Source organism: Suricata suricatta, chromosome 10 (assembly GCF_006229205.1).
Source record: "Suricata suricatta isolate VVHF042 chromosome 10, meerkat_22Aug2017_6uvM2_HiC, whole genome shotgun sequence".
Lineage (NCBI taxonomy): Eukaryota > Metazoa > Chordata > Mammalia > Carnivora > Herpestidae > Suricata > Suricata suricatta.
The window spans coordinates 97,953,392-97,966,799 of record NC_043709.1 but is presented as its reverse complement, the minus strand read 5'-3'; the positions used below and the strand labels follow the sequence as shown (position 1 = coordinate 97,966,799).

The following is a 13,408-nucleotide window of genomic DNA, read 5'->3' as shown; positions in this document are numbered from 1 at the left end:
GTCTGAGAACAGGTCAAACTAATTGATGGTGATAGAAGTCAGAGAATGACCGTGGAGTGGGCGGAGAGAGAGAGAGAGGAATGGGCTGCAGAGAGCCACCATGTAGTGGAAATGCTCAGTATCTTGATTATTAAACTTCAGTGAGGGCTTAAGTAAGATTTGTGCATTTTAGGGGCGTCTGGGTGGTTCAGTCAGTTAAGCGTCTGACTTCAGCTCAAGCCATGATCTCACAGTTCATGGGTTCGAGCCCCGCATTGGGCTCTGTGCTGACTGCTCAGAGCCTGGAGCCTGCTTCAGATTCTATGTCTCTCTTGCTCTCTGCCCTTTCCCACTCCAGCTCTGTCTCTCTCAAAAATAAGCGTTAAATAAAAAGAGGTTTGTGCATTTTATTATATGTAAATTATACCTCAAAGAAAGTCACATACTTGAAGGGGGGGCATGGCACCTGCCAGAGATTGGTGTTTACTGGGAACATTGGTGGGCCCAAACAAGGTTGTTTTACAAGAACCCCAGGGGCCCTGATGTGCAGCTACATTAACTGTCTACTCCACTTGGCTCTGTTTCTTTTCTTTTTCTTTTTTTTTTCCCCTCTTTCTTTCATAAAGTCTGGCTGGCTAGGCCACAGGGATCAGCTCCAGCTGCCCCTCATGCCCTCAGAAAATGTAGCCCAGGTCCAAGGTGTGTGTTTGAAGTTCCAAGAAACTTGCTTGTGATTGGTAATTAAAAGAATGGCAGTGAGGGGTGCCTGGGTGGCTCAGTTGGTTAAGCGTCCAACTTTGGCTCAGGTCATGATCTCACAGTCCGTGGGTTCAAGCCCACATCAGGCTCTGTGCTGACAGCTCAGAGCCTGGAGCCTGCTTCAGATTCTGTGTCTCCTTCTCTCTCTGCCCATCCCCTGTTCACTCTCTGTCTCTCTCTCTCAAAATAAAATAAAGACATAAAAATAAAATTTTAAAGAATGGCAGTGAGAGCTAGTATTTATTGAGCACTTACTATATAGACAGGCCCTGTGGTATTAGAATGAACATTCATTTCATCTTCAGTGTAATTCAGAAAACTATTGGCCACTGTTAGCTAATACTTTTTACAGGTGAAAAACCTGAAGTAGGTGACCTGCTCTAGGTCACACAGCCAGGAACCAGGTCAGAAAGCACTGTATCCATCATACTGTTCCCTGCTCTGTCCCTACTAGCTGTGGCCATCTCAGGAGGTTGGCAAGCTGCTCCAGCAAGAGCACCAGAGCTAGAATTAACTGAAAGAGGGTTCTGGCATTCCAGCCACACACTTCTAGCTGGGGAATGTTGGTAAGTAATTCAACCTTCCTGAATCCAGCCTAGGTTTCCAATCTGTAAAATGGGCACAACACTAGATCTGCACACCATGTGAAGCTCTTAGAGGGTTAAATGAGAAAATAGTGTCACGAAATGAAGAGACTATTGAATATCAGGAAGACATGGACAGGAGCCCAAAGCCCAAGAAACTCAACTTGGTCACATAGGAAGAATCCAGGTCTCCCACCTTGGCTGGAGTGCTTTCCACCTGAGCCACCACATCTCTGCCTAAGTCTCCCTTTGCATACCCCCCTAAGCTGTCTCAAGTCCATCTGTACCCCCTGTTGCCTTGTACACCTCCCTCATCCTCGTCATAGACTCAGAGCTGTCTGTCACCTTCTCTAGCCACACGGCTCTGCCACACAGAGCCTGCTTCAGATTTTCTGTTTCCCTCTCTCTCTGCCTGTCCCTCGTTTGCACACACACACTGTTTCTCACTCAAAAATAAAATAAATATTTAAAAAATTGATGGCTTGCCATGTAGAAATTACTTATCCTCTGTGTCTCTGCTTCATTGTCTGTAAAATGGGACTATTAATAAATAGTCCTTGCAGGGGCTCCTGGCTGACTCGGAGGAGTGTGTGATTCTTGATCTTGGGATTGTGAGTTTGAGCTTCATGTTGGGTGTAGAGATTACTTACATAAATCTATCTTTTATAAATAGTCCTTGTGGCATAGGGTTGTTATGGGAGTGAAATGAGTTGATACAGGAAGAGTACTGAGAAAAATACCTGGCAGAGTAGATGCCATACAATTACTGCTATTGTGCTATCATCAGTACTGATATTGGAGAAAAGCAGGCTGGGGAGACACAGGAGCACCGCCACTTATCTGCCACTTATCTGCCATGTGACTTTGTGGTCTTAAAAATGTAGAACTTAAGACCAGATTCCAATTCGAACTCCTCCACATAACAGCTGGGTGACCTTTACAAAGCCTGGAGGTTCTCAGAGGCTTTTCTCATCTGACTCAGGGGAGTATCTCCTTCCTTATCTAACAGGCTCCTTAGGAGGACCCGAATTCGATGATGGATTTTGGAAGTTACACCGCAGATGCTGCTGTCATCAGTGCACCTGAACTGGTGGCCGGTGGGTGAAGAAGGACATGTCTTTAGGGTTGTGTCAAAGACACAGAACTTCTATAACCATTATAGAAGTTATAATGAGGTCGGCTGCAGCTTTACCTAAGGAAGGACTGCCTTTTTTTTTTTTTTAGTTTTTATTTATTTTGAGAGACAGACAGACAGACAGAGCAAGGAGGGGAGGGGAAGAGAGAGAATCCGGAGCAGGCTCTGCACCGTCAGCATGGAGCCCAATGTGGGGCTCGGACCCATGAACCACGAGACCAGGACCCGAGCCAAAATTGAGTCAGATGTTTAGCCGCCTGAGCCACCCAGGTGCCCCGAGGAAGGACTTTCTAACAACAGCAGCTACAGAGTTAGAGAGGGTCCTGAAAGGAGAGGGAGCCCAGCACTGGTGGCCAAGGAGGGCAGTGCTTAGAGTCTGGGCTTTCTGTCCCTGCCAGGCCTGCCACCGCAGAGCCTGCTTTCCCCACCTTGCAGAGTTAGGCTCAGGGGCACCTGGGTGGCTCAGTAAGATGAACGTGTGACTCTTGATTCTGGCTCAGGTCATGATCCCAGAGTCTTGGGATAGAGTCCCATGTCGGACTCCGTGCTGAGCGTGGAGCCTGCTTAAGATTCTCTCTCTCTCCCTCTGCCTCTCCCCTCTCCCCCACTCATGCGCTCTCACTCTCTCTCTCTTTCTCTCTCAAATTAAAAAAAAAAAGTCCCTGCAGCTTCTCTCTTTAGAGAATTGCCCCCCTTCTCCTCTGACTCCTGTGCCATGCCTCTGCTCTGCCATCTTGGGAAGGGATTCCATGACCTCCTTTGATGTTTCAGCATCTTGAGCTCTTCCTTAGGTCCAGCCTCAGTCCCTCCCAGGACTAGATGAAAACTATGTTCTTGGGCTCTGTTTTCTGTGGATGTGGGTAAGACTGGCCCTCTCTCCTGGGTGAAAAAAGCCCTTGATTGACCACAAATAAAGGGACTGCCATGGCTGACCCTTCACAGTGGATTCTTAGCGCTTCCTTGCTTAGTGTGGCCCCTGCAGCCTCTCTTAGAAGTTTCCAAGCAGCCCAGAATGCCTCCGCCTCTACTGGCTGCGGACATCGGCTGCCAGCCCTGGGCATCCCTGGTCTGACTTTGCCTCACTCCTGTTATCTCACCAGCTTGTCTATCCTGTCCACTGATTTCCACCTCCTCCCTGCTGCTTGGGTAGAAATCACTCATCTGGCCCATCTCCGGCACCTGCCGCAAGCCAGCCCCTGTGATTCACCCTCATGTCACCACCTACCAGGCTGTGTTAACCTGTCCACCCACCCTTGCCTCTCTCCTTGAATAGGAGTCAAGAACCCTGCATCCCTCTCTCCTCCACTCCTGAGAAGTACCCCTCATCTTATTGCTGCTCTCCCCGCATAACCCCCACCATCAGCCGGCAACCCTATGGCGCCTTCTTAAAGGGTAGAGGGAGAAAGGACTTTGAAACCAAACACACTTGGTTTGTGACTCAGCTGCTAACCTGAGAAGCACTGGCTGCTAGGTGGGGTGGGTTGGTGACTTTTGAATCCCAGTTTCACCACCTGTGTGGTGGTGTGAACTTGGACAGGTTATTTAACCTCTCTGGGCCTCAGTCTCCTCTTCCATAAAACGGGAGTAATACTGGTACCTACTTCAGAAGTCTTTTGTGAGAATTAAATAACTTCATATAGAATGTAATGTATCTGGGGCACATTAAGGACTATAGAAGTGTTTGCTATTATTGCTGCTATTTCTTTCTTTTTTTATGTTTATTTATTTTTGAGACAGAGAGAGACAGAGTGCAAACAAGGGAGGGTCAGAGAGAGAGGGAGACACAGAATCTGAAACCGGCTCCAGGCTCCAAGCTAGCTGTCAGCACAGAACCTGATGCAGGGCTCGAACCCACAAACCGTGAGATCATGACCTGAGCCGAAGTAAGCTGCTTAACTGACTAAGCCACCCAGGTGCCCCTATTGTTGCTATTTCTTTATTATTTGCTGTGTGAACTTGCTCAAATTATTTCACCTCCACTTCCAAATCGAAATAACAACTATGTCCACCTCCATGGACTTGTCAAGATTAAATGAGATATTCCTTATAAAGCACCCAGCACAGGGGTGAGCATGTAGCAGGTGTTGGACACCATTCCCTGACCCCCCTCCCTTCCTGGGGGCTCTCTCCCCACTAAGCCCTGTGGCCGCCGGTCATGCAGGAGAGATTCTTTCTGTGGACGTCTGTGGACACCTGTCGCCCAGCCTGCAGGACTCAGGGGCAGGGGCTCTGGTTTCATTCCCTGGGGCTTTTTCCTAGACTGTCCATGGTCCTGCCCTCAGCAGGCCTCAACAGATTTAGCCCTTTGCTCTCCATCTCCCACCCATGTCTTTCAAGCACAAATATTTATTGATAGCCTACTACCCAGCCTATTGTCCTTCCTGCCTACCCGCCATCCCCACCCTGCTGACTCAGCGCCCTCTACCATGGCCCAGGGGGTGAAGAGAAATAAGTGGGGGAAAGATCAGGGTAGGGAAGCAGCAGAGGGTCAAGCCCACAGGAACCAAGGAAGAGAAATGAGGCTGAGCGAGAAAAGGAGAGCTGGGAAATGAGACGTAGCCATCTGATTACAAACTTCACTTATTCCATGCCCCACACCTTGGATATTAAGAAGAGGCAGGGGTTTGCAATCAGACAGAGGGTGAGCCACAGCTCTGTCACTATCTCTGTGACCTTGTGCCTAGGTCTCCAACATGTAAAACAGGAATTACAATAGTCCTTGCCTCATGGGGTTGCTGGAAGAATTAGGGGTGCCACAGAGTACTTAGCAGTGGCTGGTGCATGAAGCAGCTTCTTAGGAAACGGGCCCTTAGCCCAGACAGCATATGGAGGCTAATTCATGAAACGGCCGGCGGTGTTTTCTCTGCAGCACGAGACGTCCCAACCCTTTTTAGCCCACGACACATCTTTGGACATGATAGAACACATGGAAGGCCTCCATCCCCAGTATGTGACCAATCTCCATCGTCCATAATCACACCTATGTTTGCGCACTCACACACACACACACACACACTCTCTCTCTCTCTCTCATGCAATCACACCTGTAGGCACTCACAAATCCTATACTCCCTGAAGGCAGAGACTGACTCTCAAAGCCACATTGTCCTGCTGTTATCTGTGCCACTTGTCTCCTCCATCTTATTTTATTTTTCTGTCCCCAGAACCTAGCAAAGTGCCTGGCCTTCAGTGAAGGTTGGATGGATCATTAATGAACCCATTTGCCAGGTGCCCAGCACAGTGTCGGGCACACTCCAGGTGTTCCCAACGTGTTGCATGACTGAGTAAATACAAATAAGAAGTGCATATAAACACCTGGCTGTGCCCTCCTTTATTCTCCATGGTTACCATCCCCACTGGCTTCTAGAAGAAAAGCGGGCAAAGAGCAATGATGAAACCCAAAACTTCAGGACACACCCGAGCACTTAAAAGTCAGGCACCTGGGCTGGTGAACTGTACAGCCCAGCAGGGGTCACCTGGGTCTTGGGGGGAAGAGCTGGATGGGGGAAGGGGTTGGCTGTTTTCTATCTTGTCTTGGTCTCCTTCTGACTCTACTCTCAGCCTCAGGACTCTTGGACTGCTTTGCCACCAGCCCCCACTTGGGTTTCTCCAACACAGAGTCCCCTTCTACACGGAGACCAACATACCAGGGCCCAGCCCCGCCGGCTTTCACCACCTACTGCCACAGCACCTGCCAAGGGCTTCACCTCTCCATTAGATTCTCTCTAGGTGGAGGAGGCTTGTTCTTCGCTCTCCTCTTGCTCCAGGGAAGGGATGGGAATGATCTCTCTACCCTGCTCTTTGGAGTTACCTGCATCTCACTTCCCTCCCACTTGTGGGAGGAGGAAGGGAAGTCCAACAACCACACTCTGGATAAGCCGTGGGTGCTTGGAGGGCCCCCTCGGCAGAGCCCATCAAGTCGGGGGCTCCCGATCTTGCCCAAAGGGAGGTCTACCTAGGGACAGGAGTACCACCTCCTACCCCTGAGTCTGCAGGTCTGCCTCTGCACCCCCTGTCCCACCCTTCCAGGTGCCCAGGAGGTGACGGAAGAAGGGTCGACTGACCTGTAGGGATTGAGGGTGCAGATGGTGACGGCGGGGAAGACGAGCTTGTCCGAGTTGAGGTTGATGTTGAGGCTGACAGGGTAGCTGAAGTACTCCCCGAACAGCTGGCCGAACTGCCAGTACATCATGCCAAAGGCACAGAGCCAGAGCACAGCCCAGAAGGCCGTCTTCATGCGGTTGTGCCGGGAGCACACCAGGCGGATGGCACCGTGGATGGTGGTGTTGTTGCAGAAGAACTGGAAGAGGTCTCGGTAGGAGCGGTGGAACTCAATCAGGGCCTCCTCCTCCTCTTTAGGCTGCGGGGGGGCCGCAGGCTCGGGGCCTGGCCCCTGCTCCTCGCGCTGCTCTCCTTTCATGAGCCTTGGGGGGTTGTGGAAGGCCAAGGTCAGGGCTGAGATCTGGGCTCTGGTGCCTCACTCCTTGACCCCAAGTGAGGCTGCTTCTGTCCAGGCCCACATCCCGCCCTGCCCTGAGCCCACTCTTTTCTGCCCCTCCCTCCCTCCACCATCCCAGGACCCAGCTGACCTGCTGGAGTCCGGGCCAGGAGACCTGCAGCTGGGCTTGCCTGAGAAGCCACCCTTTGGGGTTCTGTTCCAGCACCTCCCTTTCTGTCTCCTCAGCTGTCAGTCTGCCCTGCTTAGTCAGTCTATCTTTAGTCTCCTTCCTCCAGGACCTCTCTGTCCCAGCTCCTCTCTCTCTCTTTCTGCTTTCTGCTTCTCTTTGAGTCTTTTCTCAGCTCTCGTCTTCCTTGCCTGTCTCCTGTCTGTGTGCCAGGCTCTCTGGTCCTGCCTCTCTTCCTCTTCCTCCCCGCCTTGCTCCCTCTAGAACTAAGTGGGTTCTCTCCCTCGTCTCTGGCCCTGGCCCTGGGCTGTGTCCGTCCCAGGGACTGCAGGGCTCCAGGAGGTTTGGACTGCCTCCTGCTCCCAGCTCCCAGGTTGTGGCTGGACTGGTACTGGTTCCTTTCCAGTTGAATCTGGCAGCTGAGCCTCTCCTCCCCCTCACCTGACAGGTGCAGCGGCCAGGCCAGGGAGCCCGCCCAGCAGGCTGGGATGGAAGTGACAGAAGCCTCATTAGCATCTCAATTAAAGGTTAGCAGGGCAGGGGGAGGGACCAAGGAGGAGTCAGAGCTGAGAGTTCTCTAAAGGGAGGAGGGCTCCAGAGGGCAGGTGTGGGAGTGTCAGACTGCAGGAGGTGGGAGGCCCCCCCAAAAGAGTAACCGCCCCGGGGGTCTGACATGCAAGGAAATCAGAGACAGAAGGGTAGGGGAGGGCCAGAGATCTTGGACAAGGAGAGGGATCCTGAACACAAAGCCAGAAGGGCAAAACAAAGAAAAAGAACCAGCTAGGATGAGGGAGACTAAGGCAGGAGAACAGGGAAGGCAGAAAAAGGGAGAAGGATGGAAGAAGACAGGATGAAGGCCTGGGAGGAAGGGCTGAGGAGAGGCAGACAGGGGAGGATGAAGGGGACAGAGCCAGCCCTGAAGGGACTCTCCCTTCCCTGGCAGGAGATTGTGGGGAGGAAGCTCCAAGTGGGCTTCCAGGAGCTGAGTCCCCTCTCTGGGCACCCATGGTCAGCCTCACCTCCAGGTCTTTAGAAGAAAAAGGGGTGTCTACTCAGTAAAATGAGAACACCTCCTGGCTCCACTGGGCACCGGGGCGCAGAGAGGCCCTCTCTGACTCTCCCTCCAGGTCCATCCTTTTCCTTCCTGACTCCTCACTACCACCCCTTACCTTGTCCAGGCCAGGGAGAGGCCCAGGTGAGGCTGGAGATTGGGTGGGGCCCTGGGACATTCTGTTCTTTTTTACACCATTGGCTGCCAGGCCAGGAATGTGTAATGTCCCCTGTTGTGGTCACGGGGTTGCAGGAATGTGGTCACCGAGAGGCAGCACAGGGGCCAGGCAGGGCACCCGGGCACAGCCCTGGAGCCCGAGGAGCACCAGGGACAGTGGGCCCTGAGCGAAGAGGGAGCGATGTGGGCAGTGCTGGGACGGGGGGGGGGGGGGGGGGGGGGGGGGGGGGGGGGGGGGGGGGGGGGGGGGGGGGGGGCATGGAGGAAGAAGATGGGCATGGCCCAAGTCAGCACGGGCCCTGGGAAGAGGGAAAGGTGGGGGCTGTGTTTTTCCTCCAATATCTCTGCTCTGAACTTAATCCAGCAAGAGGATAAAAGTGAATTGTAAGCAGTGAGCACACAGAAAGGGAAAGGTCAGAGAGAGGGCCCAGAGATGGCCCAAGCAGGTGCAGGAGACCCAACCACACAAGCCAGGCCCCACGCCTGATGGAAGGAGATGGGCCACAGTGGACCCTCACCGGAGGCACCTCCAGGGGAGCAGGCAAGGGATGTGCAGACACAGGCCCAGCCTGAGCACTGATGGAGAGTGGTGGAAGAAGGCCTTACATAAGATAAGGACTCCAGTGGTAGAGATAAGAACTAAGTGCTGAGGGAGCCTCAGAGTGGCAAGCAGAGGCACTTACCCTGAGGAGACCCAGGAAGACTTCCTGGAAAAGGTCGCATCTCAGCTGGGTCTCAAGAAACACCAAGGAGTGTACCAGACAAGTAAGAGGGAATCGAGGTGCTCCACACTTAGGGTGCAGCTGGGCTCTGCGGCTTCCTCTTGGGGTAGAAGGTCTCCTGTGGCCTCTTAAAGTGAGAGCTGCCATCAGCCAGGATTCCAAACCCGGTCCCATCACTTCCCTTGACATCTGCTGGGGACACCTGCCTAAGAAGGGAAAGGCTGGTTTTTCCTTCATTCTTCAAGATGGAGAAACTGACACTCCACAAAGAGAAGCCAGTTTTCTGAGGGCACAGAACGAAACAGCAGCAGAGAGAAACACAAAATCAGAATTCTTTTCCTGCAGGGATATCTACTCAGGGCATTTGCCATTTATTTCCCATGACAAACCAGCCACAGACTCATGGGGAACCGGAGCTCCCCATACCTGATTTTGAAAGCTAGGAGGTTCACACACAGAGTAGTCCACGGGCTCACAGCAATCTGGGTCCTGGCTTATCTCCCCTCTGTGGAAAGCTCTCTACACTGACCCCCACATTCCCTCAGGACTCAGACAGCCCTAGAACCCGTATTCTCCCTGGAGCCAGGTTCTTAAACAAATGGAGTACACAGCACCTTGCCTGTTTGATCTCAAAGGTTAGAAGAGGCACCTCCCTGCCTTTTCTATTTGCTAGCTGGTGTCTGAAATCCAACCACAGGCTCAGAGCAGTACAGCAAATCGTTCTCATCTCAAGGGCTCTGTGAGAAGAATTGCAAGGACGGGTCTGGGCTGAGCCAGGAGCACGTGGTGTCCCCGGAAGTGCCTGTCAGGGTGCCAGGGGGGCAACGCATGCTCAGGGAAAGCGTCCTTCTAGATCTGGAATGGGCCAGAGCAAGTTCATTGTTGTGAGAAACACAGAAACCTGCACTTCTGTCACGGCTCCATTTTAAATATTATTTTTGAAAGTGCAGAAATAATGCCCAAGCACATTTGTGTCACAATGCGACTTTCCAACAAGACAAATATACAGAATAACAAAAGCTTCCCTTTGTTCCATTCCCTACCCACCTTTCAGCCCAAGGAGAGCTGTTGTAATCGGTATATCCATCTGTATCTTTTTGTGGGCTTTTATAGACTTACATGCATTTTTAAAATTATACTTTTTTTTTTAAACAGGATCATATTATAGGTATTCTGTGACTTCCATTTTTGCCTTTAAACTATGTGACTTTGGAAAAGGTACTTTACCTCTCTGTGCTCCAGTGCTCTGATCTGAAAAGTGAAATGGCAGGGAGAAGGTAGAGTGAGGCAGCCCAGATGGTCCCAAAGGCCCTTTGCAGTTGACTGTGCATTAGCTCTTGCTTAACATAAAAGAGAACTGAGGCCCAGAGGAGCAAAGCAACTTGCCCACAGTCACTCAGGAGTTAGGAATGGGGCCAGATGGATAGCTGAGCCTCTCCTTTCCACACTCAGTGCTGCTCCCCTGACTTCCAGAGAAGTGGAGTTTTGCTCCACGAGGTCCCATGGCGTTGTGGTCCTTGTTTTGGGAGCTCCCCCAGACTCTCCCAGGCCCAAGCAGTTCCTTCCCTCCTGACAATAGTCATGCACTAACCCTATGTGGCCATAAAATGTGCAAAGGCTACAGGGAAAGAAGTGAAATAGAGAGTTGCAATGGATGAGGGTCTTGAGTTCAAAAGGGCTTCCTGCCTCTTGCTCTCAGGGGAACAGAAGATGATGGAAATAATCACTTTCTCTTCCACACTGCTAAAGAGAGCCTTGTTGAGAACCTATCATGGCACTTACCACCGTATATGATCACTAGCCTGGTACGTGCGTGTGTGCAGGTGCATATACACAGATCGTACTAGGAGTTTTCTGAGAACAAGCTCTAGGCTCATTCATCTTGGTGGCCCCCCTGTCTAGTGGTCACTCTTTGTTGACCCACTCTGCAAAAGACAGCAGAATTCGTATCTTAAGACTCAAGACTGATCTTTGGCAGAGAGTGATGTGCTATGACAAAGCATCTCCATCACATCCTAATTTCCTCTGATAACTCATTTGTCATCTATTAATTTACCTAAATTTCCTTCACTTTTTCCATTTTAGTCTCTATCTTTTCTAGGGTAAAAAATGAGTCACTCACTTAAATGCACCTCTTTATTCTTACCAGTTAGAATTAAATAGCCTTTCAACACTGGGCTGCACACTGTGGAAAACAGTGGTCTTTCTATCTGCACTTATATGGGGGTAATTTCTCCTTAACCCAGAGGATTCACCAGAAATTTCTCCCATACCACTCCTACTCTAGTCACCTGGCAGGAGACTTAGAAGTTCACCATTAAAAGTTTATTCCTTTGGGTCAAGGCAGGATTTCTCCACCTCAGCACAACTGACATTGGATAATTCTTTGGGATTATTGAAAGGGATGGTTCCCACTGAAAATGCAAAGTCCCTAGAGAAGGATGACCCCCTCACCCGTGATACGTCTCTCTGTATTTACCAGACCCTTTCTGAGAGCACCAGTTGGCTAAGAAGAGTGTGGGAAAGAGAAAGACAGAAGGAGTACCCAAAAGAATCCATTCCTACCAGGCACCCTTCTTGGGATCTTCATGGACCTCTGGGAAGGAAGATCTCTCAGCGGTCCTCTTAGAAGAAAGCCAAACATTCTGGGAATCTATGGGGTACTCAGTCCAGCCCTGGTGCTGCCCAACGGAAATGAGCTTCAAGGAAGCTGGCAGAGAACACACAGAAAAGAAACCAAAACAATGCCCTGCCTACAAAGAATTCATGGATCCCCCTGTGAGTTTCCTTCACCCTCCTGGAGAAGGTTGGGTAGGCATAATAGCCATTTATTGGTAAGATTTATCAATCGTGGTCCAGCTTAGAAACAGCAAACACTCTTAAGTCTTCCAAATGGAAGGAAGTTCACCCAAGGAATCAGTACATGGTGATGAAAGAGATGAGAAGCCAACGGGGGACAACGAGGCAATCCAGAAAACAGCGAAGCAGGAGGCAGCTACATCTGTAGGGCTGAAAGGACAGCAGGGCAATTTAGCATTATAGACCCAGAGGCCTCCCGAATTATTTGGCAGGAAGTAAATAGTGGGGACTTGCCTTACAGGAGATGGGATTATGAAAGGAGGGAAGAAAGAAACACAAGCAAACACAGGTGATATCTGATGTCCGAAAGGAAACTGAGACTGAGAAATAGCCTGGCTTCTTTCCTCCTCCCACCTACCTGTCCTTCACTCACCTGTCTTCCTATTGGCTGAAACTACCCAGAAGCCTGAGGAAAAGGAGGCTGGGAAACGTAGTTCCCAGTAGTGATACAAAACAGCAGAGGAAGAGGGGAGGACAGATCTGCAAGCAAACCAGCAGTTGACTGGCAAAGACAAAAAAAAAGAAGCCCAGAGAGGGGAAGTGATGGAACCAGGATTAAACTCCAGATCTGAAGGCTCTTTGTTTAGGACGCAGCGAGTCCTTGAAGGCTGAAGTGACAGCATGAGATTGGCAGCAGAAAGAAGAATACAGTTCGGCGGCTGCGGTTAAAAAGATCTGAGATAGCGCCTACCTGTGAAGCAAGAGCCTTTTGAAGTGGAGGAAATGTTCTGGGACAGATACACAAGAATGTACAAAAGTGAAAATTCATTGATCTGATTCCGTCAGATTAGTGTCCTTCATGCATTTCATTGTTTATAAGTTATACCTCAGTTAAAAAAGAGATCTCTCTTTTTTATAAAATCCTATAATATTTTCAAATGAAATGATATATGTCTGGGATTTGCTTCAAAATAATTAAGGGGAGATTAGAAGAATGGAGGAGGGCAGTATGGAAGAAACAACACTGCAGTGAGCTGAAGCTGGAGTTCACAATATTATTTTCTCTTCGTGTGTGTGTGTGTGTGTGTGTGTGTGTGTGTGTGTGAACTTCTATAATAAAAAGGAAAAAGGAAAAAGAATCTAAGGCCACTACACGCACATACCTGTATGCATTGAAGAGCTCAGTGGTGAGCCCAGGATCAGCCTCCAATTCCCTTGACCTTGAAAGAGCATCCCCTCTGAGCAGAGTGTGCTGCTCTGATATTTCTTTCCCTTCTGGGCAGCCTTGGAACAGCCATGTAAACATTTGCCCACAGAGTACAGGTCTGAGGTCTGCACCAGGAGAGGAGAGTGAAATGTCTAAACTCAGGCAGGCCCTTTACTTTCTTATGAGCCCTCCTCCCCAGGCACTGCTGTGCCAGTACTTCCCAGCCCCTCTACCAAGAGCCTGTCCAGCCAGTCAGACCAGTCAGTGCAATGATGAGTGCTGGGCCCTGCAGGGAGAGGGACAGGACAGTGCCCAGGTGACCTCTCTCCAGAGGGCAAGTCAGCCCCTCACACCAAAGGAGACATCCCAA

The 13,408-nt window shown here is 50.6% G+C and overlaps 1 protein-coding gene across 4 annotated transcripts in view; it reads right to left on the bottom strand.

Moving 5' to 3' along the window:
• SCNN1A (sodium channel epithelial 1 alpha subunit) overlaps positions 1 to 13,408 on the bottom strand; it is a 28,660-nt gene that overhangs the window by 14,979 nt on the left and 273 nt on the right. Inside the window, exons 2-4 of one of the 4 annotated variants that reach the window (XM_029953758.1) lie at positions 12,995 to 13,163; positions 8,994 to 9,238; positions 6,522 to 6,881 (exon numbers count right to left, since the gene is read on the bottom strand). In XM_029953758.1, the coding sequence (XP_029809618.1) occupies positions 6,522 to 6,877 (356 nt within the window). In that variant the 5' untranslated portion in view covers positions 6,878 to 6,881; positions 8,994 to 9,238; positions 12,995 to 13,163. Of the gene's footprint in view, positions 1 to 6,521; positions 6,882 to 7,046; positions 8,043 to 8,993; positions 9,239 to 12,994; positions 13,164 to 13,408 lie in introns of those variants that run through there. The other 3 variants (XM_029953761.1, XM_029953757.1, XM_029953759.1) reach the window with 3 other exon arrangements.